Source organism: Gorilla gorilla, chromosome 3, assembly GCF_029281585.2.
Source record: "Gorilla gorilla gorilla isolate KB3781 chromosome 3, NHGRI_mGorGor1-v2.1_pri, whole genome shotgun sequence".
NCBI lineage: Eukaryota > Metazoa > Chordata > Mammalia > Primates > Hominidae > Gorilla > Gorilla gorilla.
The window spans coordinates 118,438,131-118,452,209 of NC_073227.2; the positions used below are offsets into that span (position 1 = coordinate 118,438,131).

The window sequence follows — 14,079 nt, forward strand, 5'->3', positions numbered from 1 at the left end:
TATTAATATAAAATACATCAAATAAAAGTACTGGCATTTAAAGCATTTAGTTACTGGGACACTGAAATTATTAAGAATATATTGATTCCTGAAGTTTCTGCATGAATAAATTAATGCTATAGTTGCATGTTCACATGCCCATGTACAATTATGTTATAAACGTACTATCACTGGCAGAATTTTCTTTTTCTTTTTTTCTGAGACAGAGTTTTTGCTCTTGCTGCCCAGGCTGGAGTGCAGTGGCATGATCTCCGCTCACTGCAACCTCTGCCTCCTGGGTTCAAGCAATTCTCCTGCCTCAGTCTCCCAAGTAGCTGGGATTACAGGCACATGCCACCACACCTGGCTAATTTTTTTGTATTTTTAGTAGAGATGGGGTTTCACCATGTTGGCCAAGCTGGTCTTGAACTCCTGACGTCAGGTGATCCGCCCACCTCAGCTTCCCAAACTGCTGGGATCACAGGCACGAGCCACCGTGCCCAGTCGTTTTTCTTTTTTAATATAATTTTTGGAGGGCGGGGGACAAAGTCTCACTGTGTTGCCCAGGCTGGAGTACAGTAGCATGATCTTGGCTCACTGCAACCTCTGCCTCCCGGGTTCAAGTGATTCTCGTGCCTCAGCCTCCCAAGTAGCTGGGATTACAGGCATGTGCCACCATGCCTAGCTAATTTTTGTATTTTTTTAGTAGAGACAGGGTTTCACCATGTTGGCCTGGCTAGTCTCAAACTCTTGGCCACAAGTGATCTGCCCCCACTTCCCTGGCCTCCCAAAGTGCTAGGATTACAGGCGTAAGCCACCACACCCAGCCAGAATTTTATTTTTTATCAAATTTAAGACAACCATTAAGTAGTTTCAGTAATACCTATGGGATTAATTACCAAATTAAAATAAGAAACCATTGAACGGCTTTCCCTCCTTTCCATATATTTAAAAAGAATTTGTGTGATGTCAAAACTTTCCAAAATAGGCCAGGCGCAGTGGCTCACACCTGTAATCCCAGCACTTTGGGAGGCTGAGGCGGGTGGATCACAAGGTCAGGAGATCGAGACCATCCTGGCTAACACGGTGAAACCCCGTCTCCACTAAAAATACAAAAAGTTAGCCACGCATGGTGGCGGGTGCCTGTAGTCCCAGCTATTCAGGAGGCTGAGGCAGGAGAATGGCGTGAACCCGGGAGGTGGAGCTTGCAGTGAGCCGAGATCGCACCACTGCACTCCAGCCTGGGAGACAGAGCGAGACTCCGTCTCAAAAAAAAAAAAAAACAACTTTCCAAAATATAGCCCCTACCTCCAGTCTCTATTCCTACAACTCTCCCTTCGCTCCTGTACTCCATTCTAAAGAACTTTGTTCTTTCCTGGAATATATCACACTATCAAACACTTCAGTGTCTTTATTCATGTGGTTTTTTCTGCACATAAAGTGGGAAAAAATATTTTTTCCCATTCTTTTTAACTACTATTTTTTCCCATTCTTTTTAACTACTCGGTGAATCCTTCTTCAAGATCAGGTCCAGTTTGTTTCCCCCATTCCCTCCAAAGACTCTCTACTTTGAGCTACTAGTGAACACTGTATTATGGCTCTAAGATAGCATTTCATTAACAGTATTATACTGAATTTCATTCATTATTTTCCTGTTAAAATTATACATCTCAGGAAGCAATGATTTTTTCTATGTATTACCAACATCTAGCATTATGTATGGCCACACAGTCACTCAAAATATATTTGATAAACTCCCTAAGTAAATGAACATTTACTTTGTCCCCACACACGAAATATCTGCAATTTAAATATACTTACAAAATTTAACCTCATTGTCATTGCACTGATATTATTCAACAAAGTACTTAGCCTTAAAATATATCTTCCTAAGCAATAAGCTGATTAAAATGTAATATGAGCTACATGAAAAAGTTATGACAAGAGAAGGAACCACTCTAAACAAACAGTGACCAAATCTGCTCAATAATAGCATTTATTTCAAAGAGGTAGCCTTGGATGTAAAAATTATTAATTATATAGCACCCAATGTACCTTTCTAAACATACCACATACTAGTATTCTGCACAAACTCTTCATTTCAGTTAAAATAACCTTCTCACTACCTTCCATAAAAATCCCACTTCTGTATCTTCACTCACGTAATACTCCAGTTTGGGATCCAGATTCCAACTCCATTCTTCAATGCCATGTCAAAACCCACCTCCTCTATAAATCTTCCATAAATTATGCCTTCACATAATATAGTAGTCCACCTTTAAATTCCTATGGCATTTCATTACATGATCATTCATTTAGCAACTGTCACATTTTGTCTTGAATTAGCAGCTACCTATTTGTCTACCTCCCATATAAATTTTAAGCTTTTTTACTTCAGGAATCATATTTTTAACTTATATTATTTATATTTTTTCCTTCCTTGCCACCAGGAAGGAAATATATTATTAATAGTACTTAACACAGAGTTTCCTCTATACATAGGTAAATCACTCAGGTAGTTTGTAAAATTTCCCTTACTTTTTATTCACCACAGATATTGAAAGTGACTATAGATTTGTTAGGAGCAAAAAATGAAGTTATATATAAATACAGTTAAAAACTAAAGTTTATTTACTTATAAAATAACTAAAATGTAAATACTAATAAATTAATTTTTATAGGAAGGCTTTTTAAATGTACTTCATATCACATAAAATATTAAACCTTTACTATTTTAACTAAAAAATGTCATTAACAAGTATAATTTAAAATATAAACGTACTGACTGAAGATGCTCTCTGGTCTCTAATACTTTTCTGTTCATGATATCTTGTGTTCTAGGACAAGACTGATCATAGCTTGCTGGTCCTGGATTATCTGAAATAAACTTCTTAAAACGTTTCTCCCAGTTTTGTAGACTATGGCCTCCTTTTATGTTACACTAAAATGGAGGGAAAAAAACCTTCTGATATATAAAAGAAGTACTTTACAATTAATTTCTACTTGATAAATATTAATCATTATCAGAAAATATTTTTTAAATGCAAGCTAAGAAAGTTTACTATTGACTGAGGATATAGTTCTAGTAAAAGGGGATAGTAAGAGAAGATAGCAATTATAGTTGTCAGTTTTAACTTGAAACTCAAAACTAAAATTTGCTGTACTTGGAGCACTTTGAGAGAGTGCAAGAAAACTGTTTTTAAAACAGAAATCAGAGATGGGAATTCCTAAAGCTGTAGAGCAAGAATAAAGGCCCTTAGAAAAATGTTTACACCTGAAATGAACTAAAAAGAAAAAAAAAAAAAAGTTGGCATTCATATTGCAGGGAAAAAGCAAACCTTTCAAGGTTGTTTAGTGTTAATTATTTTCATGAATAACATTTTGGTCATTTCCAGAAAAAATTATAAAGACTTATTAGCAACAGCTTGGTTTTATGTTCAGATTAATTTTAAACATTGTTTATTACAGAGCAAACATTTGAGTGGAATCTTCCAGGGCTCTCCATGCTACCTATCTGGATTCTCCAGAATCTGAAAATTATCAATTGACTAATATCCAATTAATTTGGGTGAAATTACATCATAAAGATTCCTGTAAACAATTACAGTGCAATCATTTCAAAAAGATGATTTATGATAACAGTGGCTGGCATTTGATTGATCAGCTAAGATTTTAAGTCATTGATCTACAAATAGCCCTTTTCACATGTCCAGTTGTTCAGTCACCGTTCACAGAGCCTATCTCTAGTGGGCACCTTATTCAACTTCACTCAGCTTTTAAGAAATATACCAAGGAGGCCTTCTTTTAAAAACTGAGTCAAATTTTATTTTTAAACAGGCAATTCACTACTTGATTACTATTTTAAAAAGATCAGAATTTCTATGTTTAAAGAATAGATGTATAAAAATAACTTTAATGATTCATTTTACAAAAACACTAACAAGTTGAACAAAAAGTAAAATCCTGTGAAAAGAGAACTTTCCAAATTTTGATAATTTAAAAGCCATTACCATAGGCTCTATGATCATACAAATCAAACTGCAACCTGCATCTATATCGATCACTTCAACAAGGACTTTATCTGAGCCTCCAACAGGTGAGTTAAAGGTCTGCTGGGATCAGCTAGGAGCCAATACATATAAATGCAAAATTTATGTGAAAATGGCAAAAGGTGATACTCATGACTATGAAGATATCAGAGTTATATCTACTATTTCTAAACATGAATGAACCATTGAAGATAATCTGGTCACAGATTCTTGAGACTGTGCAGAAACAGGAGACAGATGAGACAATGGCAATGGCTATAGCTTTAAAGCATGGCACAAAAACCTATTCTTTCACTCTAATGCCATTCCTCTTCTATGCATTTTTACTATCTGCACAACTTCCATGGGCCATAATTCATTCAAGAGTCCTATTCTCTCATTCTCAAGGACCATATAGCATGTAACAATGTTTTGTGTCTTATAGAATATGTAGAATAATGAAAAACATCCAACCCAATCATGCAACCAACATTGAATAAATTTATTTTCTATTATTCAAATTATAAAATATAAATTGAAAGTGAAAGAAGACAATATGAGCAGAAAATAAAATACAACAAATGACATTTGGTCTATTCAGGGAAGAAAACATGATTTTATTAAGTCAATTATAGTAACTATAAAGTTACCTGTGCTTCTGAAACATTATAGTGTCCTGGACCTGGAACAGCTTTCTCAATGCTAGAGGCAATGGTAAAAGTACTTTCTCTGGCAGTCAAAGAAAGAAATGGTGCATTACTACCTATAAAAATAAAATCATATGACCAGCAGATAAGATAGGAGTCCAAGGATTTCAGAAAAAAACACTCAAAATATATATAATCATGAGTATCCTCAATTGTTAAGACTTTATTTTCAGAACTAATGTCTAGTCAGAGAAGTTATTACATTTTTTAAAATCTGATATAAGATCAGAATTTTTATTAATATATTAAATATAAGAACCTAAAGAACTTGACTTATTGAACAACAACAAAAAAAAACTAAATAAAGCACTCTTATCTTCTAATCACTTTTGGTGGGGATGAAAATGGCAATTATATTTAGCTGATAAAACATTTTCATACTCAGAAGACCATTGTTTTATATTTTTAAATAGCATATATTATTTGTAGAAAACATCATATATAAACTTGTAAAGACACCCTAGATGGAAATAATTTAAAGTGGGTTTACAGCAGATAATTGGTCACGTCTCCTTGCCTAGGCACATAGTTTGTATCAGTAAATATTTCTTGATTGGCTGACCCTAAACAAAGGTTTACAAATACAAGACACAAATTTCTTCGGAACAAGTAATCATAAGATTATACAAACTTGAACACTCTAGTGAAAAACTGATTCTAAAAAATTCAAGATCTGTATTGGAAAAATTACTAGTGTTTAAGCAATGTGGATATCAAATAAGAGATGGGAGAGAATAGAGCAGCAGCTATATTCAAACAGGTAATAAAAGAATGCAAGTGAAGACTCAAAACTTTTACACTAAATCTTGTGTACTAAAGGAAAATGTGTGCTACTGTAAGAATGTATGGTGATAATCAATATAGTAAAAATCTTGCTAATCTGGACTAATAATAAAAGATACTCTATTTAAAATAAAATAATGTGTTTCTTTTGAGGCCCACATGTATTAAAATGCAACCAATGTCAAGAATTATTTATTTGTGTTAGGTATTGCAATATAAAAGAGGTGAGAAAAATATAGATCTTACCTATAAAAAAGTAATATCTTGAAGCATTAAGAAAAGTATTGAAATAATTTTAAAAAAGGAAAAACATCTCTAATGCCATAATGGAAGACACATGCAAATTCAGAAAGAAGAGAAGTTCTCATCCACATTGAGATGATCAGGAAAAACTTCATGGATGATGTAAAATTCAAGGTGTTAATTTAGTGACTCATGGTTTTAGCTGGTTATCCCAAATCAGAGAAGAAGGGAAGAGGAGAGGGAAAGGTAAAAGGAAGGGAAAGGGAGGAAAGACGGCAGACTGACCTTCAAATAAGTTACAAAGACCACAAGACCAGAAATCCTTAAAAGTAAGCCAAGGTTCATTTTGAAAAGGCAACAGTTGTCTGGTAGAGCTGAGAAATTCAGGACACCAATGAAACATTCTACTTACTCAGGGTAAATAGCCAGAGAACAAGAACCAGATTTCATTCCAAATACATATATAAATACACACACATACACACTCAAACTACATATAAAATGAATCATACAAATTACCAGAGAGTGTACTTTCAAGAGTCAGGAAAATATGACCCATAAAGAGGAGAAAAGTCAATGAAAAGAAATAGATTGAGAAATGAAAAGGTGGAATTAGCAGACAAGAATACTATATATAATCTATTATAAATATTCTTTATATATTCAACAAGGTAGAGAAAAGATGAACATGATGAGAAGATAAAGGGAAGATACAAAAAAGACCCAAATCAAACTTACAAAACGAAAATTACACTGGATGGAAATAATAACAAATGTTTGTGGATTAATAAAATACATTTTTTCTCAATTCTTAATCCCTTTAAAAAATAAGGTGCTCCTTGACTTGTGATGGAGTTACTTCCCAATAAAATCATTGTAATTTGAAAATATCGTAAATTGAAACTGCATGTAATATACGTAACCTATAATAGCATAGATTAGTTTAGCTTAACATGCTCAGAACACTTACATTAGCTTAACATTGGGGAAAAGTACCTAACATAAAGACTGTTTTATAATAAAATGTTGAATATCTTATGTAATTTATTGAATACTGTACTGAAAGTGAAAAATAGAATGGTTGTGTGGGTACTGGAAGTTTGGTTTCTACTGAATGCATATTACTTTCACACCATTGTGCAAAATTTAAAAAAAATGTAAGTTGAATCATCATAAGTAAAGGACTGTCTGCAATTGCTTAAAGCAAAAAATAGTCTCAATTTGTTGAGGCATTATAGCAGATGTAGAAGTAAAATGTACAACCACAATAGGACAAAGGGTGAGCTGGGAGAAATGGAAGCATACTTTGTGAGGCTTATTTACTATATATGAAGTGGTACAATATTATTTGAAGGTAGACTGTAATAAATTAGAAATACATATTGTAAACCCTAGGCAACCACTTAAAAATAAAACGAGAGGTATAGCAAATAAGCCAATAGTGGACATAAGAAAAGAATTATTTTTTAAAAACCTTTATTCCTGCAACAAAAGTAGGGAAAAAGGAAAAAGAACAGATGAGATAAATGGAAAGCAAATAGCAAAAGAGTATATTAAAACCCGAAGATACTGATAGTGAAATTAACTATAAAAGTTCTAAACACCTCAGTTAAAAGGCGGAGATTGTCAGACAGAATAAAAAAGTAAGACCAAACTTTATGCTGTCTATAAGAAACTCTCTTAAGACATAAAAACAGAAATTAAAAGGATGGAAAAAGTTATAACATGCATCCACGAATCCAAAAAGCTGGAGTGCCTATATTAAAATCAGACAAAGCTGGCTTTAGAACAAGGAATAACAGGGATAAAAGACATACTTCATAATGATAAAGGGGTCATTTCATCAATGGTATTTAACAATTCATAAAGAAAAGCAAGGAAGTTATTACCATAATAATCAGGATAGTGTTTAACTGTAGGGGAGAAGGAAAACATTGAAATAAAAAAGGCCAAAAAGAAAATTTTGGCAATGTTCTATTTCTGTTTTCTTTTGCTTTTTGTTTTTGTTTTCCTCTTCCCACTGATGGCAGATCTATTTTTTAACTGAATATCTTCTTTTTAAGGTCTACATTTATATTTTATGTGATTTTCTATGTAAGTATTCTATCTCACAATAAAAGGGTTTTAAGTTTAGGTTCATATGAACACTAAGGTAATCTGAGATAAATATGAAAACTAAGAAAGTGAAACCCAGGCTACTTCTGAGGTAGTTGGCATCAGAACACAGCAGGGCCCCTAAATGAATCTACCTTAAACAAATGTAAAATTAGTTGCAGAGTACTGAAATTCATATAAAAGTTAAAAACAAATACACTAGCCATGTACTCAACATATTATTAATATTATTAATGGTAGAGTATACATATATATGAAATAATTGGGCAATAAAGAGAATCAAGAAAGCTGGTACTCATAAAATCTTCATTGAAGTTTTCCAAAATTAATTATATAGAATCTTTTGTCAATAAAAGTATATGAGAAATATTGAGCACAAGTAAAACTACAAAAAATTTAAATGTTTATAATGATACACTCCATGAGAGAAGGAACTTACCTGTTTATTTATTCATAGCTGTGTGCCTAATGTTTACAGTGAGGGTGACCAATTAACAAATGATATTCTAAACTAGTTATCCATTCTGTAATAGTGAATGTTTTATTATGTATGGGAGACATGCATGTATGATAGGCAGTGAGGGTAAAATAATGAATAAGATAAAACTCTGCCCTCAAGTAGTGGGTAAGCCTGACAAATAGACAATTATGCTACAAAAAGCACTGCCAATAATTAAAGTATAAAATATAGAAGAGTGTTCTGGGGAATTAGAGATGGTAGAGTTTGATATGGGACATACGGATATATTGACAAGTGAAGTGCTAACTACAAATTATAAATCAAACTGACAGAAAGAAGAAATTAAGTGTATAGAAGAGGAGATTTGAGAAGAAAGAAATGAGTTCAGTTCGGGATATATTGAGTTTGAGGCACCAACAGAGGAAGATAAATCAAACTGGTATGAAGCAATAAAAGTCTACGCTGAGAAAGAAGGTGGGCAGTATGTGATTAAAGGACCAATTCTATAGTCACAACTACAGCCACAAAACAAAGAAAACGGCATTTTTCACATATAAGCAGTAATTAGATCTTTGAAATATGTACTCATCTTCAGGACAACAACATATACAGCAATCACATACATATTATTATCTAAACTTTGAAAAAGATAGATTGCATTCCCTGATGCAGCTATATTCTGATAGGCAAATAAGAAAAAATTATCATTGTTGGCAATAAGCACATAGGCACAGGTATGAGACCATAGCCAGCTTATCCTTCTGTGGCAGATAAAGCTAACCACTCCCCCACCAAAAAAGAAATCTGGGAAAGAATATTTTTAGGAGATGATGTCACCCAGCTTAGCTAACTAATAGAGAACCAATAGATATAACTGATATACAGCTAATATTTATTACATAAATAAGCCAAAAAGCAATGAAATGCTCCTTGGCACGATAATGCCAGGAGTAGTCACATTAGTAAAAGGAGTATGTTTTTATCACATTATACTAGGCTGGTTGTCTCTGGGGAATATTTACTTTAATAAGAGATGTTTGCTTCTCAGGTAATCTTAAGAAATTCAGGCATAGCTCTCACTAATCTCGAATTTGAGTATCCACTCTCTCCTACCTCATGAAAGCAGAAAGAAAAGCAGCTTAGTCCTGTCCCTTCAGGTTGAAATTCCTGGGTAGAAGAGATTCTCCCTGATCAAATGGCCTACAGCCAAGGAAATCGAGTTTCAATTAAGGTAAAAAGAATTTCCTGGGGAAAATGTAGAGACAATACCCTGAAGGACTGGCCTGGCCAAGCAGGCTACAGTGAGGGGACAGTGGGAGAACAGCAGTTAGGAGAGAACGGTTGGAAATAAAGAGTATCTGTATCTAAGGCTCTAAGGTCTTTTCCTCTTGTGAAATTCAAAATAACAAGTAAGTTATATAAAGTCCCTACATCTGTTCTTCTCACATCATACTCCATAAAATGAACCTGACCCTTAGCTGAAATAATTGTACACTTCCGCATAGTCCAACGTGTTACTGGTCCTAAAGGTAGGTGAGGTAGTTTGTACCTAGGAAAGAGATGGTAGCTACTTTTAAATTATCTTTCAGAGAATCCAGCAGAGAAATCACTAAAGAGATATCTGTTCCTTCTATTGATTATCAGCATATTCTTAGTATTGCCAAAACAAAATGTATAGGATGCAGCTGCTCAAATTTCCCCAGCATGGAATTTCCTACTTTATCTCATAGATCAACAAGACACTATCCTATAAAACAGTAAAAGGGTTTTACCACACGCTCCTTACTTCTAAGCAAAGTTACAAGTTACAAGAGTTTTAAATTATGCTATATGTGGCTCATTATATTTTAATTTTATTTCAAGATTACTGTTTGTTTTTGAACTTCTGTGTTATGGTATTCAGCTAAAAACTAGGAATAATGGAGTAAAGATCGTGGTTATTGCCCTCAAGCAGCTCACATTTTAGTGGGTCTGCCAGATAAGTTAACATTAATTACAATATAGAATCAAAGTGCTATAAAGGTCATTAAGGAGTCAGAGAAGAAAAACCTGAGAAAGAGTAGTCAGTGAACAACTTCACTTTAGCTGAATCTCAAAGAATAAATACGAATTAGCCAAGTGAAGAAAGAAAACAGTATACTGGGCAAATGTATCAGCAGATACAGAGGCACAGAGGTGAGTGAGCATGAACTTAGGAAAACTGTAAAGTTGAAATTGCTGAAATGTAGGTCAGGTGGAGGTGGAGGTGTGGGAGATGAGGTCAGGGCCCAGAACATGAAGAACATTATAAACAATGTTAAGGAGTTTAGACATTAACCTTGATATTACAAAGGATTTTTTTTTCACAAATAATGTAATATATCTTAGAAAGATCACTCTTGCCACAAGATAGAAGATGGATTGAAGACTGAAATAAGGAAAAACAAGTAATATTTTATACGTTTAATTCAAAATAGAAATAATGAGAGCTTGAACTAAGTCAAGGACAGCTAAATGGAAAAGAGGAACTAATCAAACAGGCACTGAGAAGATAGAATCATTAGGTGTTAATGATCAACATGAGTAGTGAGGGAGAAAAGAGTCCAGAATAATTCCAAAACTTAAAGTTTATTATAGACTAATAGGGAATTTTTAAAAAGGAACCAGTATTGCTGGAAAAAAATCTTAAAAGGAACCAGTATTGCTGGAAAAAATTATGAGCTCAGACACTTAAAACTTCAGATACCAGAGACCATCTAGGTAGAGATGTTCAAAAAAGTAACTGGTTATGACTCAAGGACATCAACAGCAACAAAAAAAAAAAATTAAAAAGAAAAGAAAAACAAACGAAAGTGATTGGCAGTGTTGAAAGCCGAAAGATTAGGAGAAAGCTCACCTTAGAGACATAAATCACCTGTATCTCTTAAGATTTCCTTCTGGGAGTCATCAGAATCAGAATATGGATAGCAAATGAGAAAGTACATACGAGAAAAGTAACAAGCAAAGGATTGGAAGTACAGTATATAAACATTTAAAGATGTGTCAAATGAGGACTAAGCTCTGATTTTTTTTTTAATTTTGCCCAAATTCCTATCTAAGGGGTCTAGGGAGTCACGCCCTACAAACTATACATTCTTATCAGATGGATTTTATTTAATCCTATATATAGTGGCTTACTTTCCAATCTGACTCTGGCATAACATTATGAGACAAGGAAAAAAAATCAAAATGTTTTACCTAAAAATATATTTCCTTGCCATACCTTGAAATTGCCCTGCAAAGTCTCTTGTGGGAAAAATCAACACTCTATAGAGAATACCCTTTCCCCTTCGTTTTCCTTCCTTTCCAGATCCAGGAGATAATCAACTAAGAGCCAGGCACTCTTTTAGGTCTGATAAGAAGCATTTTACAACCTGCTCCCTCTCTCTTAAGTCTGCTATCTGAGAGTTTCCTCTGCACAACAAAACTTGGTCTCCACAATCCTGTATCTTAACCTGAACATTTCTTTTGATGCCAGTCTTCAGATAGACTCAACCAATTGTCAACCAGAAAATGTTTAAATTTACCTATAGCCTGGAAGCCCCCACTTTGAGTTGTCCCGCCTTTCTGAACAAAGCCAATGTATTTATTAGGTGTACTTGATTAATAACTCATGCCTCCCTGAAATACATAAAGCCAAGCTGTACCCCAACCACCTTGGGCACATGTTCTCAGGACCTCCTGAGGGCTGTGTCACAGGCCATGGTCACTCATATTTGGCTCGGAATAAATCTCTTAAAATATTTTACAGAGTTTGACTCTTTTCATCAACAAGAAACATAAAAACATTTAAAGAAGGCCATGAAGGACTGCTTGGAGAGGGGGAGAAGATGATGCCCTGATTCGGCATTTAACAAATGTTTATTAGGTCCCAATCATGTTCCAGACACTCTTCCAAGACAGTAGTTGGGGGGGGAAAAAAAAACAGGAGAAAATGATGTTACATTTTGGAAAGAAGTGTTTCCAAGAATAAAGTGGTCAGTTATGTCAAAATTAAGGATTGCAAAGTGTCATAGGGGGTCATTGTCAGCCATTGTTAGGGGAATTAATGCTTATAATGCCCAACTCCATTAAAATAAAGATAGAATAAGCTGCAAGAATAGTGATACCAGATGCTGTGAAGCAGTACAATTCAACATGTGAAACACTGACAGAAGTCAAATTTGTACTCCACCCCAAGAAACCTAAACCTTTCCTTATCTGATCAGTTATGTAACAGAATAATGGATCCTGGCATTTGCTTGAAAATACATAGTGTAGGTATGGGGAAAATATAGGTTAAGAAAAACTATCATTTGGACGGTATTAAGCTCCAGAAAATCATCAGAATAGAAAAAGTAGAAAGCAAAATTGATGTATTTATTTTTGACTAAGTCACTAACTGCAAACAAACGAGGAGAGCAAATATTATTTAAATTATCCATCCCCACTCCACTGGTCAAAAATATAATTTTTCTTTACAGAATGTGGAGAAAAGGGGCTCCCCTGAAGTGTGTTAAAAGAGATGAGGACGGTCAGAAAAATCTGTCTGAAAAAAAAACGGAACTATCTTTAAATAATACTGCAAAATAGAAATATAAGCTACATCTTAGTAAATAAATGTCTCTGGTTAATGGGAGGAAAGATGTGATGCAGGCAGTATTACAAAGCAACGAGACAGCGGGAGGTAAGGGCACAGGATTTGGAGACTCATATATTATGTCAACACAGCCAGGAAATCAAAATCCTAGACCTAAACTGCACAATCAAAAGTAGGATGTAGACAACTATTGTGGAATCAAAAGTCCTAGCCATATGCTCACCAGCCTTTTGAAATGGGACAAGTGATACTATCAGTCTCATCTGTAAAATAAAAGTATAGTGTTTTCCCTGCCTACTTCATGTTTTGTTATGTTTACAAAATGGTACTATTCCGCTCTATGTTTAACTCACAAGCATGCAGAAGCGGAGCAGGCTGAAGATAGGATGCCTGTCACAGGAGCTCTGCCTCTCCCTACATCTTACCTGTCGCCTGCTGCTTCAGGAAAGGTACCTGGTAGGATCCAGGACCCACATGGGCCTCAGTGCTGCCACCTTCAGCCAATTTGAGCAGGCGGGGAGCCCGATCATACATAGTGCTCCGGGTGGTGGGGGCGCTGGGGAAGGGCAGGTGCCGAAAACGATAAAAACAAGGCGGCTAGAGGTGTGGAGAAAAAGGAAGCCGACACCAGTCTGAGGAGGCCGGGACAGAACTTCCGTAAACAGGGAAATTAGGGGTGGGGTTGTCTCCCCGCCCGCTCATTGATATCAGATTTCCTCAAATCGATTTCTAGCTCTGTGGTAAAGTAGAGGGGTGAGCGACTAGAGATTAGACGTCCCACACAATCAGCAGTTTGCCAGGTGCACGCCACCAAAATTGGGCATTAGGGATTAGACGCTCGCCCCGGTGCTTCCGGCCCTGACTCCGCCCACTTCTCTCCGCCCGGAAGCCTGGGGAGGAGGCGGGCCCAGTCTCTGGGGAGGAGGCGGGCCCAGTCTCTAGGTAGCGAAGTGGAGGTGCCTTCCTGGGCCGAGCCCTCGGAGCATGCGCACTGAGCCGCCACCCTTTCCCGGCTTTCTCTACCCGGAACCCGGCGCGCCTTGAAGAAGGCAGGCCTAAACCTCGTAGCTCTTGGGGTCCCGGTAACTACTTAGGTCCCGAACTTTTTTAAGTGTGCAGAAGAACCTTAGAAAACGCGTTAGGAAGGGTGAGGACTCACTTGACCTT

General features: G+C 35.5%; 1 protein-coding gene across 3 annotated transcripts in view; it reads right to left on the minus strand.

Moving 5' to 3' along the window:
* The window catches only part of STPG2 (sperm tail PG-rich repeat containing 2), a 672,078-nt gene extending 658,282 nt beyond the window's left edge, over positions 1-13,796 (minus strand). For 2 of the 3 annotated variants that reach the window (XM_063705437.1, XM_063705438.1), the window contains exons 1-3: positions 13,338-13,772; positions 4,658-4,770; positions 2,762-2,920 (exon numbers count right to left, since the gene is read on the minus strand). In XM_063705437.1, the coding sequence (XP_063561507.1) occupies positions 2,762-2,920; positions 4,658-4,770; positions 13,338-13,446 (381 nt within the window). In that variant the 5' untranslated portion in view covers positions 13,447-13,772. Of the gene's footprint in view, positions 1-2,761; positions 2,921-4,657; positions 4,771-13,337 lie in introns of all 3 variants that reach the window. The other variant, XM_063705439.1, reaches the window with a different exon arrangement.
* Between the last annotated feature and the right edge of the window lie 283 nt (positions 13,797-14,079).